This window comes from Archocentrus centrarchus, chromosome 17 (genome assembly GCF_007364275.1).
Source record: "Archocentrus centrarchus isolate MPI-CPG fArcCen1 chromosome 17, fArcCen1, whole genome shotgun sequence".
Taxonomy (NCBI): domain Eukaryota; kingdom Metazoa; phylum Chordata; class Actinopteri; order Cichliformes; family Cichlidae; genus Archocentrus; species Archocentrus centrarchus.
Genome location: NC_044362.1, coordinates 32,950,664 through 32,967,887, shown reverse-complemented (window position 1 = coordinate 32,967,887; position 17,224 = coordinate 32,950,664). Strand labels below are relative to the sequence as shown.

The following is a 17,224-nucleotide window of genomic DNA, read 5'->3' as shown; positions in this document are numbered from 1 at the left end:
CCCAGACCTCAAACTGAACTGACTGAGGTCACAGATCAGGTTTTTACTGACTGATCATTGAATCTGTCAGTGTCGCGCTGATACAGGTGGCAGAAGTTCACAGAGCCAGGTGATCTTTTCATCTGGAGAAATGAATGGAGAGCCTGAAATAGCTCCGCCCACTTTGCAGATGAAAAACAAGCGTTCTTGTCTCGTTCTATCGGAGAACTGAAGAAACAAAAATTGTGGTGGAAACTAGCTTGTCACAGTTTGTCTTTACAGACATGTTTCAGGCACGTATGTGTCAGCCGCCTCTGATGGAGTCTGCATTGCTGTACATCGTCGTCCGGCCGATTCTCAGAGTGGATCTGATGGCTTAAACTGATCCTGAGGATCACAGAGCAGGCAGACAGCAGAGGGGTGTGAACTGAGGAAGGGGTGGGTCAAAGATGGAGACTAATCCACAGGATCATTCAGTCTCTTAGAGCTGCAATCTAAGCCCTGCTTTTAGTCAAACGTCCAGTTTGACACATAAACAGAGCTCAAAGTTATATTTGAAAAAATAACCATGAATATTTATGAAAATGCAGCCAGGATCAGAACTCTGAATGCAGCTTGTTAACACGCATATTTTCCCTTCACTTAATCCTGGTGTCTATAAATCCCTTGCAAATCTGTCTGTTTGTGCAAATACAGCCTTATAATATTTCTGAGCTTATCCAAGGCCTGATCAGAGATGCCCACACCTCCCTCTCCCAAACCACCTCCTCCAGCTCATCAGGGGGGGCGCAGAGGCATTCCCAGGCCAGATGTAATCTCTTCAGTGTGTCCTGGCTCTGTCCTGGGGCCTCCTCCAGGTAGGACATGCCTGGAACCTCTCACCCAGGAGGCATCCCAGTCAGGTGCCCGAACCAAATCAACTGTGGATGTTCTGAGTCCCCCCAAACTCCTTACCCTGTCACTGAGGGAGAGCCCTGCATACACCACATACTGCACCTTTAAAGCCCTCAGTCGTTCTCCATGATTGGTAGATCCCGTCTGATGGGGGAGACTTTTTGGTCAAACAGTGAAGGTCACAGCTGAATTCTGGGATATGCCAGCCTCTGTGTGCTGGCCTCACAACAATAACACTCATTCCCCCCGTGTGGAGAAAAGTTTAATACTGCACAAAAACTAGTTTACTTTGCTGATTGCCCGGAGAGAAAAGCAGCAGCTGCGCATGTATAATTGATTGGGAGTTTTTGTGTTACTGTGTGGCCCATTAAAAAAAGGTCACCTCCAAAATAGAACAGCTCTCACCTCAGAAAATCAAACATTTGCCTGAGAGACAGCCATCGCTCCACTTCCACATTCAGGGCAGAGCGTAATGAGTCACAGTGAAATAATGCATCACAGACAGAGTGTGATGGTATTGGTGTGTGCGCTACCTGTCCAGGTCGTCGCTGTCCTGCATGTTGAACAGCATGGATGGGATCAGTTTGTCCATGTGCTGTGGCTCCCAGATGATGGCCTGCAGCTCGTCGTTCACCGTCTTCCTCACCACACCCTGAAGACCTTTAATCCCGGCCACGCGGATCCTGGCATGGACACAGCAAAGCTTAGAGAGACTCTGAAGCACAAGACTCACATATAACCAACCTGGGTGCTGTTTAATGTTTAGTCTGAATAATTCAGTCTGACAATTTGACTGCAAGAACTCATCGAGCTGGTTTACATACTTTTGATTTTCTTTAGAAATATATAAGCTTGTTATGGCCTCGGTCGCACGTGCATAAAGACCAGTCAGCAACCCCCTGGCAGCCAGCCTCTGGTTGCTAGGGAAAAATGTGTATTCCCCGACCAGTTGGCAAGTGGTTGCTGGTTGTCACTGGGTGAAACTGGTCAAAAAGAGAGCGCCAAAAACCTGCTTGTGATTGGTTGCTAGTAGATTTCCTGTAGTTTGTATGGAAGATGCCAATTACTGCACAAGACAGATTTCCATCCATCCATCCATGCATCCATCCATCCATCCATCCATCCATCCATCCATCCATCCATCCCTCTCTCTCTCTCTCGTCACTGCTGGACAAACAAGCTACCAGCAAACATCACATCTTTTTAGTCACTGGACTGTGATGAAAATACAACTGGTTTCAGCTGAAAATGCGCCTCTAATAACTCACTACCAAAGATAAACTTTTCCCTCAACCTCCAAATCTCATGTGACTTCTGAGGAAAACAAACAAACTTTGATTGAATCTAATCTTCAGAACTTTCTGAGCGGTCAGGAGGCCGGAGCGATCCCAGCAAAGTGAGGCCGACTTCACCTTTTACCGTTTCTGTTTTGGACACAAACAGCTCCAATAACACGAAGACCGGTGCTGATGACCCCGCCTAAGGACTAATCTAATCACCACCAGAGAAATCCTATTTGGGAATTCCTCTCCACCTACAGCCGTCACTGCTGAGCGGAATAATAAAACACTAAAAAAAAAAAAAAAAAAGCAGCGTCAGAAATCAAAGTGTTTATAGCTCAGCGGTGGCGGCGAGGTATAGAGCACACTCATAAATAATCCCAGCATCCCCTGGCTCTCACCGTTCCACCCACCCTCCACCAACCTCCAGCACGCACACATACACACACCCTCACACATTCAAATGGAGATAAAAGAACCTTTTTATGCACAAATACATGCCGACATCTCAACGCTCCGAGAGGTCTCAGCTGCTGCGGTGAGATTTGAGAAACTCTGGAGGAGGGAAGTTATCTTCACAGTGAATGAGACAGAAGTCTCCAGGTATTGTTTTAATGCAAAGGGTGGGCACCTCAGGGGGAAAAGCATCCTCTAACATGCTGTGTGCCGTCACAGCCTCACCACCACCCAGCTATTTTTAGCCTGCTCACAATAAGGTTTGCAGGCAGAGATTTTCTCAGTTTTCTAAACAGGAAAAAAATGTTGCTGCCTGATCTCTGCCTCTTTTTAAAATTCTGTTAGAATAATTTGCTTAATTTAAACTGTGTTACATGCCAAGTGAAAAATAAAGTAAAAGTAATTTAAAAGGATAAAACTATGGCAGGTTACTATAAGCACATCGTGCCCACTGGACACAGAGGCACATTTCAAAAACACCACTCAGTGTCAAAGTCATGGGATGCAGGGATGCTGAAGCACACAAGTACTGACTGACAAATGAACAAATTAAGTTTCATCATTATTTTTACATATTTCTTATGGACACAAGTTCTAGACTCAACCAGCAGCTGGAGGGCGTCAAACTCGGTGGTCTCACCGGGGCAGTCTGCAGCCAAGGCTGAAGCAGCTGGGATGAGAATCAGTAACCTCCGAGTCTGAGACCCTGGTTCTCAGCTGGAAAAAGGTGGAGTGCTCACTCCGGGTTGGGACTGAGTTGCTGTCCCAAGTGGAGGAGTTTAAGTATCTCAGGGTCTTGTTCATGAGTGGGGGGAGGAAGGAGCTGGAGGCCGGCAGAGAGATTGGTGCGATGTCTGCAGTAATGTGGATCCTTTAAAGAGAGCCGTGTTAGAGCGAAGCTCCGAGTAGTGACTGAAAGAATGAGATCGCAGATAGAAGTGATGGAAATGGACTTCCCCAGAAGGGTGTCTGGGCTCTCTCTTAGAGACAGGGTGAGGAGGAGAGATAGACCCGGGACACGCTGAAGAGATTATGTCTCTCAGCTGGCTTGGCAACATCTCAGTATCACCCTGGAAGAGCTGGAGGAGGTGGCATCTCAGCTGCCTACGCGAGCTGGACCTGGATAAGTGTCAGAAAAGGGGTGGACGGATCCAATCCTGCCCTCAACCTGAATCAGGAAGTTTTTAGTGTCTAAATTTAAGAAGCTAAAGAAGTGAAACAAAGCTCTGAGACATGAAACAGACAGACAGCAGCATCCTTACTCACCCGTGGCTAACGTACTCCACCATCAACCCTCCAACCTCCAACTGTAGACGGTTAAAACTTCAGCTGACCCAGCTGGTTTGATATTCTAAAATGTTCTAATGTCATTGATTATGGTTTTAATCATTTTCATGCAAAAAGGAGTTTTGTAGTCACCGTTCCATCAAAGTCTTTAGAACTTTCTAGTTCAGGAGGAACCTGCCTGAAGCTGGAATGACTGAGTCATTAGAATGAATGCAGCTTCAAGGCCATCCATTCTCTTCCACTTATCCTGTTCAGGGTCGTGGGGGGGGGGGGGGGGGGGGGGGGGGGGGGGGGGGGGGGGGGGGGGGGGGACAGAGAGACAGACAATCATTCACACCTGTGGGAAATTTAGTGACCAATTAACCCAGTAAGTGCACGTCTGTGGGAGGAAACCCACGCAGACAAGGGGAGAACACAGAGAGAGGAACCCAGGCCTGCTAGATGTTTCTCCAGCTGTGAGGCAGCAGTGCTAACCACTGCGCCACCGTGCTGCACCGTGTCACTTCACATAATCTTTGTTTGAGGCTGAGAGACGGCACATCCATCTTTTACATACAGTAAAAGCAGCCTCGTCTGCATTTCTGTACTTCACATGAACTACAGACTTCTTCCAGCAGCCAGCACACTTATTATTCTCCTCAGCTCCGAATCCTGTGGGCTTGCAATATTATAGATTCTTCTCTTGTCTCGAGACTGCTGACTATGAATGATTACTCTCAACCAGCCGTTTTCTCCCAGTCTCACATTTGTGCTGCACCTTTGTTCCAACAAATCATCACCTAATAAAAAGTCTGATGTTTCCTAAATAAACCTTCACCAGCCAGTACAGGAAGGGCCTTTAGGTGCTGAGACACAGGAATAAAAGCTGTCTGTTACAGGCAAAGTTACTGTTTTGTTGTTGGAGTGAAATATTGCTCGAAAACAGAAATCTGATTCATAACTTTTATAAACATTTCTCTGATTCCTGCTTTATTACACAATGAGATGAAAACATTCTGAAAAATGAAAGAAAATCAAATCCAGGTTAAAGATTAAAGACGGCTAAAGGCCCAAAGGGACAAATCAAAGTTTCATGCTGTGCCGTCTCATCGCTGTGAGCGAGGTGGTTGTTAATATGAAGAGAAGAAAGAGCTCCCAATGCTGGAAGCACTGCAGGCAGGTCGTCTCATTTCTCTGTGGTTTTTAACCAAGAATTTCTAACACATCATTTCATCATCATCATTTCAGATCCCTATATTTCAATCTGGCCAGTGTAGCAAGGCTTTCCTGTGGTGGTGTTACTACGCCCTGTTCTCTCGGTAGAAGAGAAACACCCTGAAATCAGGAAGAGATATTTTTAATTTTTTATTTGCTGGATCGGAGCAGGAGGAGAGCGACACTGGTGGGGATTTTGTTGTCGCTCCTCTTTTTGCTGGATTGTGTTTGTTCGTCTGACCTTACGCCTCGAAAGAAGTCATCATGAAATTTTCAGCAGTGGAAGAGGACTGTAACATGTCTCCATAATAATCCAAAAATGATGCAGCAGTGGGCAGACCAGATTTTACAAGTAAGCTCCTAAATGAAGTTTCAGCTCTGGCCAAAGAAGCAGCTTTAAATGAATCAGCCTCAAAACATGAAGGGAACTAATCACTAATCATGCCTGTTTTCATTTGATCTAGAATCAATGATTGGTATACTTTGATTATTCAGCCTCTCTGGTGCAACAAACAGGTCAGCTGTGGTGAGTTTCACTGATGCGATTGTAGACACTTACCAAAAACTGCAGTTCCTCTAAAGGTCACTTGGAGTTGGTTCCAACAGTGAGTCAAACATAAAGATTCCTGTGTTAAACTTTACAGCAGAAATAAACATGTTTACATCCTGAGCTATAAGGCTCCTATACCCATGAGCATCTTATACCTGAACAGCACTTTCAACTTTGAATACAAGGAATTTTATTTCACATTTTTCAAAATGGAAATTAAACAAAAGGAGGCCCAAAATTGAACCCTGTGGGACTCCACGAAGAAAGAAAATTTTAAATAACTACAAAAACTGATGGCAGAGGGTCAGAAGAGCCAAGTGACAGTCATACCAACCCAAACTTTCTAGCACTTCACAGACAATAGTTAAAAAAAAATTCACAGAAGACGAAACCATCCATCCATCCATCCATCCATTCACTTCCGCTCATCCTGTTCAGGGTCGCGGGGGGGCTGGAGCCTATCCCAGCTGTCATAGGGCGAGAGGCACGGTACACCCTGAACAGGTCGCCAGCCTGTCGCAGGGCCAACACAGAGAGACAAACAACCTTTCACTCTCACATTCATGCTCTCATTCACACCTATGGGCAATTTAGATTAGCCAATGAACCTAACCCCAGTAAGTGCATGTCTTTGGACTGTGGGAGGAAACCGGAGCACCTGGAGGAAACTCACGCAAGCACGGGGAGAACATGCAAACTCCACACAGAGAGAGGGAGAGGCCTGGGCCAAGGTGGAATCGAACCCAGCCTTCCAGATGGTATTCTATCTGTGAGGCAGCAGTGCTAACCACTGCGCCACCGTGCTGCCCAAAGACAGAATCAAAAAATGTAATTAAAACAGCACAAAATTAGAAGATGAATAAACAAAATTTTGACTGAAAGAAAAAAAAAATCATATGAAAAAGTGGTGAAACTGGAGTTCAGTCAGAGTTTCTGTGGGTTAAACAGAGATACGGTCAGTGGTCTGAAGTGTCCGTGTTTGCACCGTACCTGGTTCTGGTCTCAGGATCTTCATGAGTAGAGTGGCACATGGCACTGAACTGCGACACAAAGAAATCGTAGCGGCGATGGTAGGACGGTGTGTCCTCCTCGATGTTGGCAAACTTCACAAACTACAGAGAGCACAGGAAGCAAAGATTCATCAGGGGAGACAAACTGCACAAAGATGAGACATGATGGTCATCGGTCATCATCAAAGTGACTGGTACTAAGTACACTATTCAGTACAGTCAGTATTACAGTGTGTAATAAAAATGGTCAAATGAGCGCATTCAGAGCCTGAAGCAGAAAGTCTGGCTTAACAAAGAAAGTTTTAAAAAAGCCCTGCTGTGATATCCTCTCTCTCTCTGGGGTTTTAGGTTTTTTCAGGTCAGTTAATGCCAATAAAGCCTGACAGACTCACTTCATAGCCACTCCTCTGGTTTCCAGATTACAGTAAAAAAAAAGCTTGTGGGGCTGAAAAGTCAATGTGGAAGTGCCTTTAAGGGGCAGCAGGGGGTGCCTAAAAGAAAAGACTATCAAACACAGGTCATCAGTCCATTTCTCAGTCCAGCAGTGAACACGAAAGCTGCTAATTGTGTGACCCTTCACCTCTCAACAACAGAGAGACTTTTAAAACAGCCCTTGCTCGCAGAGCAGCGGCCCTGATAATACAATAACTATCAGAGAGCCCCCACTCCCACCCCTTTAGCCCGGCCTGTAATTTCCTCCCTCCAAACAAGCCTCGAGTGTCCTCTGAGAGCCTCCTCCTCTCAGCTCAGTTGGCTGCGCTCGAGGAGCCCCTCTCACCAACCTGCCATTGTCCACTAGGACAAATTGCCTCGGTACAGTTCAGCGTCAGTGACAAAAACCACTCCGTTCTACCGGTAATTTCCTCCCATTTTGTACCTAACCTCTCCTGGGGGTAATGGCTCAGATGGAAGGAGGTATGCCGGCAGCTGGCACACAGGAGAGTGGCTTCCCCTCTGTGGATTACTGCACTGTACTGCTGTGCTACTGCAGGAGAGCAGGAAGTTCAGGGTGCAGGCCCTTACAGACTGATTACAGAGTCGTGTTTAGGTGATTGAAAGAAGAAGCTTTGGTCACGACTTGAGTTTGCACGTCATACAAAGACACCCTGAAGGGCTTTAGTTTGGTTTTATGTAATATTTAATAAACACACTATAAACACTCCTCTGCTGGAAAAACAAATCTCAGACGTATCAAACAAACGTCACAGAAAGAAACAAAAGGAGTTTGCACGCTTTGTGGCAAAATTTGAGGCATAATTGGTGCATAAGTCTGACATTAATCATTTGTCAGGACTCTGCATTGTTTACAGATGAACCTGCTGGAGTGTCAGCTTGATAGTCTGAGTGGGAGGAGGCTGAATGTTTGCTGACTCAAGCCAGGAAGTTGGATACTGAAACCTGAACTAATTATTAGCATGTATTCCCTTTGGCATCAGCTCTGATCATAAGTGATGACACATAATACTGAAGACTGGATCAGTCTAAGGTGTTATCCTTCCGGTGACTCTACCTGATATTATTTAATTTCCTGTAACCTCATCAAGCATGACATTTCTGCATCATCCCCTCGATAAAGCTCACAGGAAGTCCAACTCCTCCATGATGACACATCAATACGTGCCACTGGCAGAAGGTTTGCTGTGTCTCCCAGCACAGTCTCAGAGCATGGAGGAGACTCCAGGAGACAGGAAGTTACTCTAGGAGAGCTGGACAGGAGAAGGTCCTTAACCCATCAGCAGGACCGGGATCTGCTCCTTTGTGCAGGAGGAACAGGATGAGCACTGCAGAGCTACAAAATGACCTCCAGCAGCCACTGGTGTGAATGTCTCTGAGCAAACAATCAGAAACAGACTTCATGAGGGTGGCCTGAGGGCCCGATGTCCTCTAGTGGGCGCTGTGCTCAATTAGCAGTTGTCATAGAATATCAGAATTGGCAGGTCCATCACTGGAGCCCTGTGTTTTTCATAGATGAGAGCAGGTTCACCCTGAGCACATGTGACAGACATTAAAGGGTCTGAGAAGCCGTGGAGAACGTGATGCTGCCTGTAACATCGTTCAGCCTGACCGGTTTGGTGGTGGGTCAGTGATGGTCTGGGAGGCATATCCATGGAGGGACACACAGACCTCTGCAGGCAACGGCACAAAAGATTGTGGAGACTTTCGTTAGATGCTACCTGCTAGCATATGCCAACGTAATTTCCTTGTTCCGCTGTGAGAATTAATCTGATGTTCAACATATGTTCCACGTGACTTTTCTCCCAGGTCATTCATGCACCACAGCTTGAGGAAAAACTGCATTAGGAGCCCCGACATTGTCAGGCATGCATACAAACTACTGAGCACCATTCTGAGCTGCTGCAGTGAAATGTCAGTAAAATGTTCACTTTGATTTTGGGGTCTTTGTATTCAGCCTCTGCAGGTTGGTCCTTTCATTCCTGACACGTTACTCAGTCCGATCAGTGCAGGTATCCAGTATGACCCAGCAGTGTACGAGGGCAGCTGAAGGCCAAATAAATAACTGAATGTGAAAACCTAGAGGGTAAAACTCAGAGATTAAATTCACAAATTTTCAAAAACAAAACTCACAAATTCATGAGAAAAAAGGCAAATTTACAAAAATTCACCATAAAGGAAATAAACTTACAAATTTCATAACTTAAGTAAAACGATACTTTGTACTTTTGACAATAACAGGGTAATTTACTCCACTTGCTGTAAACAAAGTTTGACTAAGAAGTTGTAGAAGGACGTCCAGGTGATGTTTGAAGATGGTGACGTCACACCTGACACCTGCACCACATCCTGCATCCATTTTTTTAACTCTCAGATGGCTGTGATGAAACTTTATTTTACCCTTTTGTGTTGCAAGATGCTTAATTTTATTTGTGTAAACTGCTAAAACAAATCCTTTATTTTTCTACCTGCATTTCACCGCTGCAGTGCTACAAACTTTAGTAAACCTGCTGATTGTTTTTCCAAGGTTTTCCAAACTGGGGTCGGAGCCTTCCTTAAAGCCTCCAACAGAGGAAAAAACAAACAAAGGCTCTACTGTCGACTAATGAAGGATCGTCTGTTAGAAGTGGAGCTCATGCTTCTCTGGCCATCTGTGAACTAAACGTAACGTGTGAAATCACAAGAGGAGAAGGACGACAAAGGCTGCAGTGGAGAGCAACAGATGGAATTTAATAAACAGGAGAAGTTCGGATTAAGGAGCGTCTCAGAGGGATCAGGCTGTCGAAACGGTTCAAAACTCGGTGAAATGACAACAAGAATCTTATTCCTACATAGTTACATAAAGTTTGAACTTAGAAAGCACTGACCAAAAACTTTTAATACCCATAAACTGTACATAAATCTAAACATGGAAAATTGGGTTTTGAGATAAAGCTAAGGGCTGCAGCTCTGCGGGTTATAAATACCCGACACATGGACTCCCCTGTGTGTCTGACTCAGTGTCTGAGTGTGGACTGATGAGCGCTTCTTCTATTGAGATGGAGCGAAGGAAGCGACACTTCGAGCCGTCACAGTTTGCCAATTTTTTGTGATAAAGTTAACTGGGAGATAAATCTGTAAAGAGTGAACTTCTGGCAGCGCAGACAGCAGGAAAACACTGCAGTCACACACATTTATACTGGGCAGGGTAAAAAATAGAACAGCCGGTGGGCTGTAGCAGGAAAATTATTGCATTAAAGGTGACAAATGTTGTGTGGTTTAATGAAAATGTCACTGTTAGACTGATTGGAACTTTTTTGGTATTATTTATATACAGAATGATTCATCACCTGCCTCCACCCATGAAGGTTTGTTTCGACTCGTTAGTCAACCAAATGTTTCAGAAGTTAACTCACGGTGGACGTACCGTTCTCTGTCAGACACGTGCGCTCTTCGACTTCTGGAAGCTCACATTAAACACGGACAAAGTTTCAGATAATGAGGTCAATGTATGTGAAAGCTGCGACTCTGCGAGCCAAAAGTTCAGGCAGATTTTTCTACTCTTGGCTCTGTGTAATGCCATAGAGTCAATATTCCTAATATGGTCATCAGGGACAGAAGCCCCACCCACCTTCTGTTTACAAGGGGCAGCCAATAAGAAGAAAGAAGGCTCAAAGGGGGAGGAGCTACAACACATTTTTCAGATAGAAATGCTGCACGACGGCCCAGGATACAGTGTTGCCAAGTTAGCGACTTTGTCGCTAGATTTAGCAACTTTTCAGACCCCCCGGCAACTTTTTTTTTTTCCCCAAAAAGCAACTAGCAACAAATTTAGTGACTTTTTCCGGTGTGTCTTTTTCAGACACACAAGGAGGTCCAAGTTTTGGAGATAGACCTGAAACCTGACGTCCTCCACTGTTGCTGTGTTTTGAGTACATACAGCCTTCATATTGTGTCCCTTCGTACGTTTTGGCAATGCCCGGACCCTAAGAGTGCCTGGCTGCAGATGGCGCCGCCATACCTCAACTCCATTCGGAAGTCACGTGACCTTCATAGCGGAAGTGGGTCTTCTTTGTGTGCTTATTTCTCGTGATGCTGCCGGTGGATTTACTGAGCCCCCCACCCTCCCTCCTGGACCTCGCTTCGACAAAGATAAAGGAAGAGGGTTGAATATAAAGCTAGACCTAGCAATCGCACCCCCACATAAGTGTTTCATTTTATATTCTAACATTAAATAATACAGGACAAAACTGATTTATGTAACGTGGGTCTACGTAAAGCATTAAAGTCATTAAGTTATTTCATAAAGTTCATTTGTAGGTCTAAACATATTTAGGGTGTTTTTTTTCTTCACTCTCTCCCAAGATGTTTTTCATCTCTCCTACAGCCTGGATTGCAACTACATGCAAATGACCAATTATGCAAATTAGGTGATGACATCCTTTAGCGACTTCTAGCAACTTTTAGGACAGCCAATAGCTATTTTCCTTACTGGGGAGTTGGCAACAGTGCCAGGATAAGCTAATGAAGGCTTATTTTGAACTGTGAATCGTGCAAAGATATGGAGCTGTAATGAGCAGAGCAGGTCGCCTTTAAGCTGTACCAGGGTCTCCTGTGTTAGACCACGTTTCAAGTTCAAGTTTCCTTTATTTGTTTCTTGCTTTTCTGAGCAGCCACAAACCCCTAAACATTCTTCAGTCATCATTTTTGGCCTCTCCAGCCTTCTTTAAGCTATGTTTTAAAAACTCATGGTGTACAGTACAGCCATGACCTACAGGTGTCCTGGACTTCAAATATTTGAACACTTCATTAAAGATCAACTCTCACGCCAACTAAGGTTTCAGTGTGGACGTTGAGCTCTTTCATAGCGACTAATCCAAACCACATGGAAACATATTACTGACCAACCTTCAGCTGTGGCTGGATCACCTCAGATGTTCTCTTGGCTGAAGTGTGGTCTGTTTTCTGAGTCCTCTTCCTGCCATATGACGGCGTGTGTTAATCCTACATCTTCCCTGTGTTTATATTAGCCTAACTTTAGCTGTGTAGCTAGCCACCAGGTGACACATGATTATGTCAACTAGCCCAACTTCATCAACTCCTTAAACATTGCTGTTATTTAGTTTTCCATCTCTTTTAGCCCGTTATAAGAACATTGTTGTGGCTCATGTCGTGGGAGGGGCTTAGAAAAGAGGGAGAGAGCTGCAGGAAAAGCCATCATCCATTTTCATATTGATGCACTTTTTTTTTTTCTTAAAGCTTTAAAAATGTACTTTTTGTAATTACCTGTAATTACAACTTTCACCACCAGGGGCCATTTCCTCAAGAGCTTGTAAATTATAACCTGCCCTTAATGACTTGCCTGATTGAGTCACTGCACCATCTTGTGGTAAAAATTAGTATTACATGCAAGCCTTAGTTAACATCGCATTAACACAATGACAGGTGATATGGACAAATTCATAGCATGTATTTGTTCTTTTTATTTTTTGAATGTTTTGAAAATATTTTAAAAACACAGGAATTTACAATAAGGAAATGTAAGACACACAGACTTGTTTCCTTGTATCATGAAGGATACGAAGTTAGTCAGCTACTGTAAAGATGAGCAGCAGCAACAAGCCCTAAGACTGTGATGTTTATAAGTAATTAGACACCCCCGAGGCTCTGCTGAGAACGGCCGGCTGGTTTCAAACAGTCTTTGGACCAAATTGCTGTAATTTGCTGAGCTCTGTGTTGGTGTTGTTCTCAAACAAACTCATTAAACTGATAATTAGGAAACAGAGCAAACAAAAGCGCTTCGTTTTGCTCTGCTGCGGCGCAAAACCAAACGCACACATTAAACGAGGCGTCTCGGCTTTGGAGGAAAAATTTAATTAAGACAGCTCCCACCTAAAAGCAGTGTGCACCCTCACCCTCCAGCCCCCGACTCGGCTACCTGCTCTGCTCTTCTGCCACTCTAAATGCCACACATAAATAATGCAAAGGCTTTCACATCTAAACCTTGGGCTCGGTTTCCTGCTCAGATGGAGCCCCAACAATGGCAACAGACAGGCTCAGAAGGGAAAAGCAGGGGAAAAAAAAAACCTTGGGTTCACCTTCAGAAGACATGGAAGGAGAAATGGGGCTGACATTTGCTGGCGGCTTCAAGGCTAATAATAATTAGAGCCTTTCACAGGATGTGTTGCACGACCATTTCCTCTGCAAGAGGAGAAGTTAAATAAGCTATTTAAGCACCAAGATCAACCTCTGGAAAAATAAGGTCATAAATCAAAGCACGGCAAATACGTCAAAGTATAAAAAGGTCCTTGTGGCTTCAACTCCACTAATTTGGAGGAATGCTGATTACTCTATGACAGGAAACATAAAAGTATAAATAAAGCAGTCAGTGCCTTATTTATACTTTGGTGGTGCTGAAAGACCTGAGATTAAAGGTAAAACCAGGTGAGAAGAGTGGAGTATTTCACTGCAGGCGGTTCACAGCAGAGACTCTTCTGACTGCAGAAAGTCCAGCTCATCTGTGCGGTCTGCAGCGTCTGCTGCTTGAAGGTTAGCATGCACGATGAAGGCACGCCACCTGTTACCCCTGTTCCTATCTATGCAAAGCAGACTCCGTCATCTGACATATTATCGCTGATTCTTTTGTAAGCCCATTGATTTATGCAGACCTAGCATGACACCTGCAAGGCCTGCTTTAAAAGAGCGCTGAATCTGTACCACAGCCTGAGAGGAAGTTTCTGTCCGATCTGGTTTCTGATTCTGAAAATCATCATTTTAAAGGAAACCTGAACAACGTACGGATGCAATAAATTAAAAAAAGAATAAACTTAACCTGAGATAACTGAGGGTTAAACCTTATTATTGAATAAAACAGTGCTGACTGTGGAAATGCCAGCTGATTACATCCCTTCTGAACCCTTCTGGGTTCTCCTGCTCCAACAAACAACAATGAAGAACCACTGACTGCTGCAGGGACGAGCAGGAAGGCAATCCAAGGCAATCCAAAAACGACCCCGCCCCAGACAGATTTTTAGGTTTAGCTTCCTTATTATCCATGCAGTTACTGGTTCTGTCACCAGTTAGCTAACATAAGGGCGCCTGGGTGGCTTAGTGGTAAAGCCGGCGACCACACACACATGCCGCGTTGCGGTGCGGGCGGCGTGGGTTCGCCTCCCGGCCTGTCGCCAGTTTGCCCGCGTGTCTTCCCCTGTCTCTTTCCCCCATTTCCTGTCTCTCTCTCTACTGTGTACAAACGTCGCTGTGGCCAAAAACACACACACACAAAAAAAAAGCTAACATAAACCAGTTCAACACTACTAGCAGCAACCAACCGGCCCACGCAGTGATGTTATACTCAGACGAGATGATGCTCGTCTGAGTATAACAGAGAGTAGGTGTCCATGGAGTAAATCAGGGTTAGTACATGTAGAGTTTCATGTAGAACATGTTTACAGCCTGATATTAGAAACTCTCTGGACAGTTTCATAACAGCTGTGAAGCTTTTTTAGATAATTCATCCATTCTGGTGAGGCTCAGAGTTAGAGACTGCTTTGACTGACAGGTGTGCCGGATGCTACAATTAGCCAATTAGTGAAGGCCTCACCTTCACCAATTTGAATCAATGAACTGGACCTCTCCTCCTCTCTGCAATTTTGGGGCCTTTTGCAGCATTTTATTGAATTATCTGATGAATAGCACAGCCTGCTGTGTGGTCCAGATCACTCAGTGTAGGAAGGGAGTTTCTGGCGTTATTAGTCTGGTAGTTTTGACTCATTAGCAGGTGTCTGTGTCGGTGCATTACACCAGAGCGTGTTATGGATGAAATCTGCTAACCAAACTAGCATTAGATGATCATTTAGCTCCGCCCTCGTTCCACATATTCTCACTGCTAGCTACCAAAAACAGAAAGACAACATCGAGGTTTTAACATGTTGAGTTATATTAAAATACATTCATCTTATATATATTTAGCAAATCACCTTTATACACCATCCTTGTTTTTGCCACCACTCAAAGTTTATCTGGATCACCTGGTATATAAAGTTACACTGATGACAGAAAACATACAACTGGCTTCAGGTCCAGGATCACAATGTCCTTATCTACACACGTTTCTGCACGCCCTCCTTCAGAGACTTCAGGGCTTTAAGAGTGTGTTTTTGTGTTCGTGGTCTTACCGAGTTGGTGCCCAGGACCTGCAGGTCTGGCTCTCTGGACTCCAGCAGCTTGGCCACCATGTGCAGGAAACTCTCCACGAAGGGTTTGATGCTCTGAGAGTGACAAGCCATCAGCAGCTGGTCCAGAGCCTCCATGGCTATCACCACGTTCCTGCACACACATCGAGATGCAGATTCTTATCAGCACGCCAGCTCACACAGGGGCTCCTCATCACATAGGAACACTTCAGAAGGAAGGTCAGACTAGGAGAGCTCATCCACCCACCCAGGTATGTATCACTGGGGGGAGGGGGGGGGGGGGGCTGTTTTGGGGGGGCTCATGCATATTTAAAAAACAAGCAACAAAGCAACATAGGAGATGCTCCTCCCGTCTACATATTTTGTGGGATTACATCATTTTCCTGCATTACCATGTGTGACTGGAGCCGGGGCGGCTCGGGTCAGCGTCTATGCACCCCTCATTCATTTTGGCGTTATTGGTGGCACATGTGATGTTACAGGTTACGCACATATCGCAGCCTCATCTCGTTTCGCTGACAGACACAAAGTTCGGTTTTCTGCTTCATGGCCGAACGTATCAGCCCACTGTGTCTCAGTGAGTCACAGTGGGCTGTGACTCACTGAGTATTAATATTACTCAGAAAAAACTGTTCAAAAACAGCAAATTCAAAAACTTCACTGGTCCTAATAACGGCGTGCAGAGGACGGCGCTGCAGATGTGTTTTGGCAAAAGATGCAAAAAACTGTGGGTTAATATCTGCTTTGAACGTGGGCACATTAAATTTACAGCAGCTCCATCAACGCGCTCCATCTGGAAGGCAGAGGCTTTGCCAGCTCTGAGTGACATAACAGACCCGAACGTGCAGACGTGTCACGTCGCTGGGCGGACAGAGCGCCTCAGCCGGTGCCAAACGAGTCAGTAAGGACTCGAGGACGATGTGCAGAAGGTAGAGAGACGCGTCTGTTCTCTGATCGTCAGCCTCGCGGAAACAAAATCAGAGCCAAGTTAGACCGAAAATCTGACATCAGAATCGCTGTATTGATTCAGCGCTGACAGAACTTCTTTTACAAATACTTTAATTACTTTCCAGGAGCAGAAATGGACAAAACTTTTAATGTCACTGCACTCCTGATGAGTTTTAGTGACAGCTGGTTGGACAGTTTCCTTCACTCCCCCCTTCCCCCGGCCGTCTATGACAGCTTTTTATTCTTTTTAATTTATAGGCTTTTAGCAGCATTTCATATTGTTGCCACCTCTTGTATTTACAGGATAAGTTTACACGCTTATTTTTCTGATCCCTACATTTTCAGCTATTTCTCATTCATTTGCAGTGGATGGCACCTCATCCTTACTTTCATACTCAGAAGTCTTTTCTCCTCAAGCTGTTTCATTTAGGTGAATCTACCATTAATAACGGCTGCTGGCATTTGCTGTTTGAGATGATAAAGGGCCTCATCTGGTGTTAGGGGCTTAATTGAAGCTTAAACTTCAAGTCAGTTACCACTCACCCGTAGCGGTGTCGCACCACATCTCTGCTCAGTTTCTCGGCCAGGTAAGCTCCAATCCTGTCCAGTTTCTCTGGAGCCGACACTGCGTAGAAGGTGAGCTTCTCCATGTCCGATTTACTGAGGCCATCCTGGAGACAGAGAAACAGCCCAGCTTCACAGGCTTTAAAGACAAACTACGTTCTTCTCTCAACACTGAGTCACTGATGGCTCAGGTGATGCAAACACAGCTGCTGCCGCCTCTGCAAGCCACTTTGCAACCCACCTCCATCAAACCTCCTCCTTTTAAAGGTGGGGGGGGGTTCAGACTAAATGTGTTTAATTCGGCTTTTCTGATCTGGACACAAATGAATGACCGTCACAGATCACTGCTCAAGACCACAACAGAGACTGAAACTGCACATTATCAGGAATTATTCTTACCAAAGTCAAATCACTGTAAATGGATGAGACCTGCAC

At 45.0% G+C, this 17,224-nt stretch overlaps 1 protein-coding gene across 2 annotated transcripts in view; it reads right to left on the bottom strand.

Annotated features, from left to right (window-relative positions):
• efr3a (EFR3 homolog A (S. cerevisiae)) overlaps nt 1-17,224 on the bottom strand; it is a 115,046-nt gene that overhangs the window by 56,464 nt on the left and 41,358 nt on the right. For both annotated transcript variants that reach the window (XM_030751900.1, XM_030751901.1), the window contains 4 exons: nt 16,769-16,896; nt 15,260-15,410; nt 6,631-6,752; nt 1,407-1,556 (listed from right to left, as the gene is read on the bottom strand). In XM_030751900.1, coding sequence (XP_030607760.1) covers nt 1,407-1,556; nt 6,631-6,752; nt 15,260-15,410; nt 16,769-16,896 — 551 coding nt within the window. The remainder of the gene's footprint in view (nt 1-1,406; nt 1,557-6,630; nt 6,753-15,259; nt 15,411-16,768; nt 16,897-17,224) is intronic.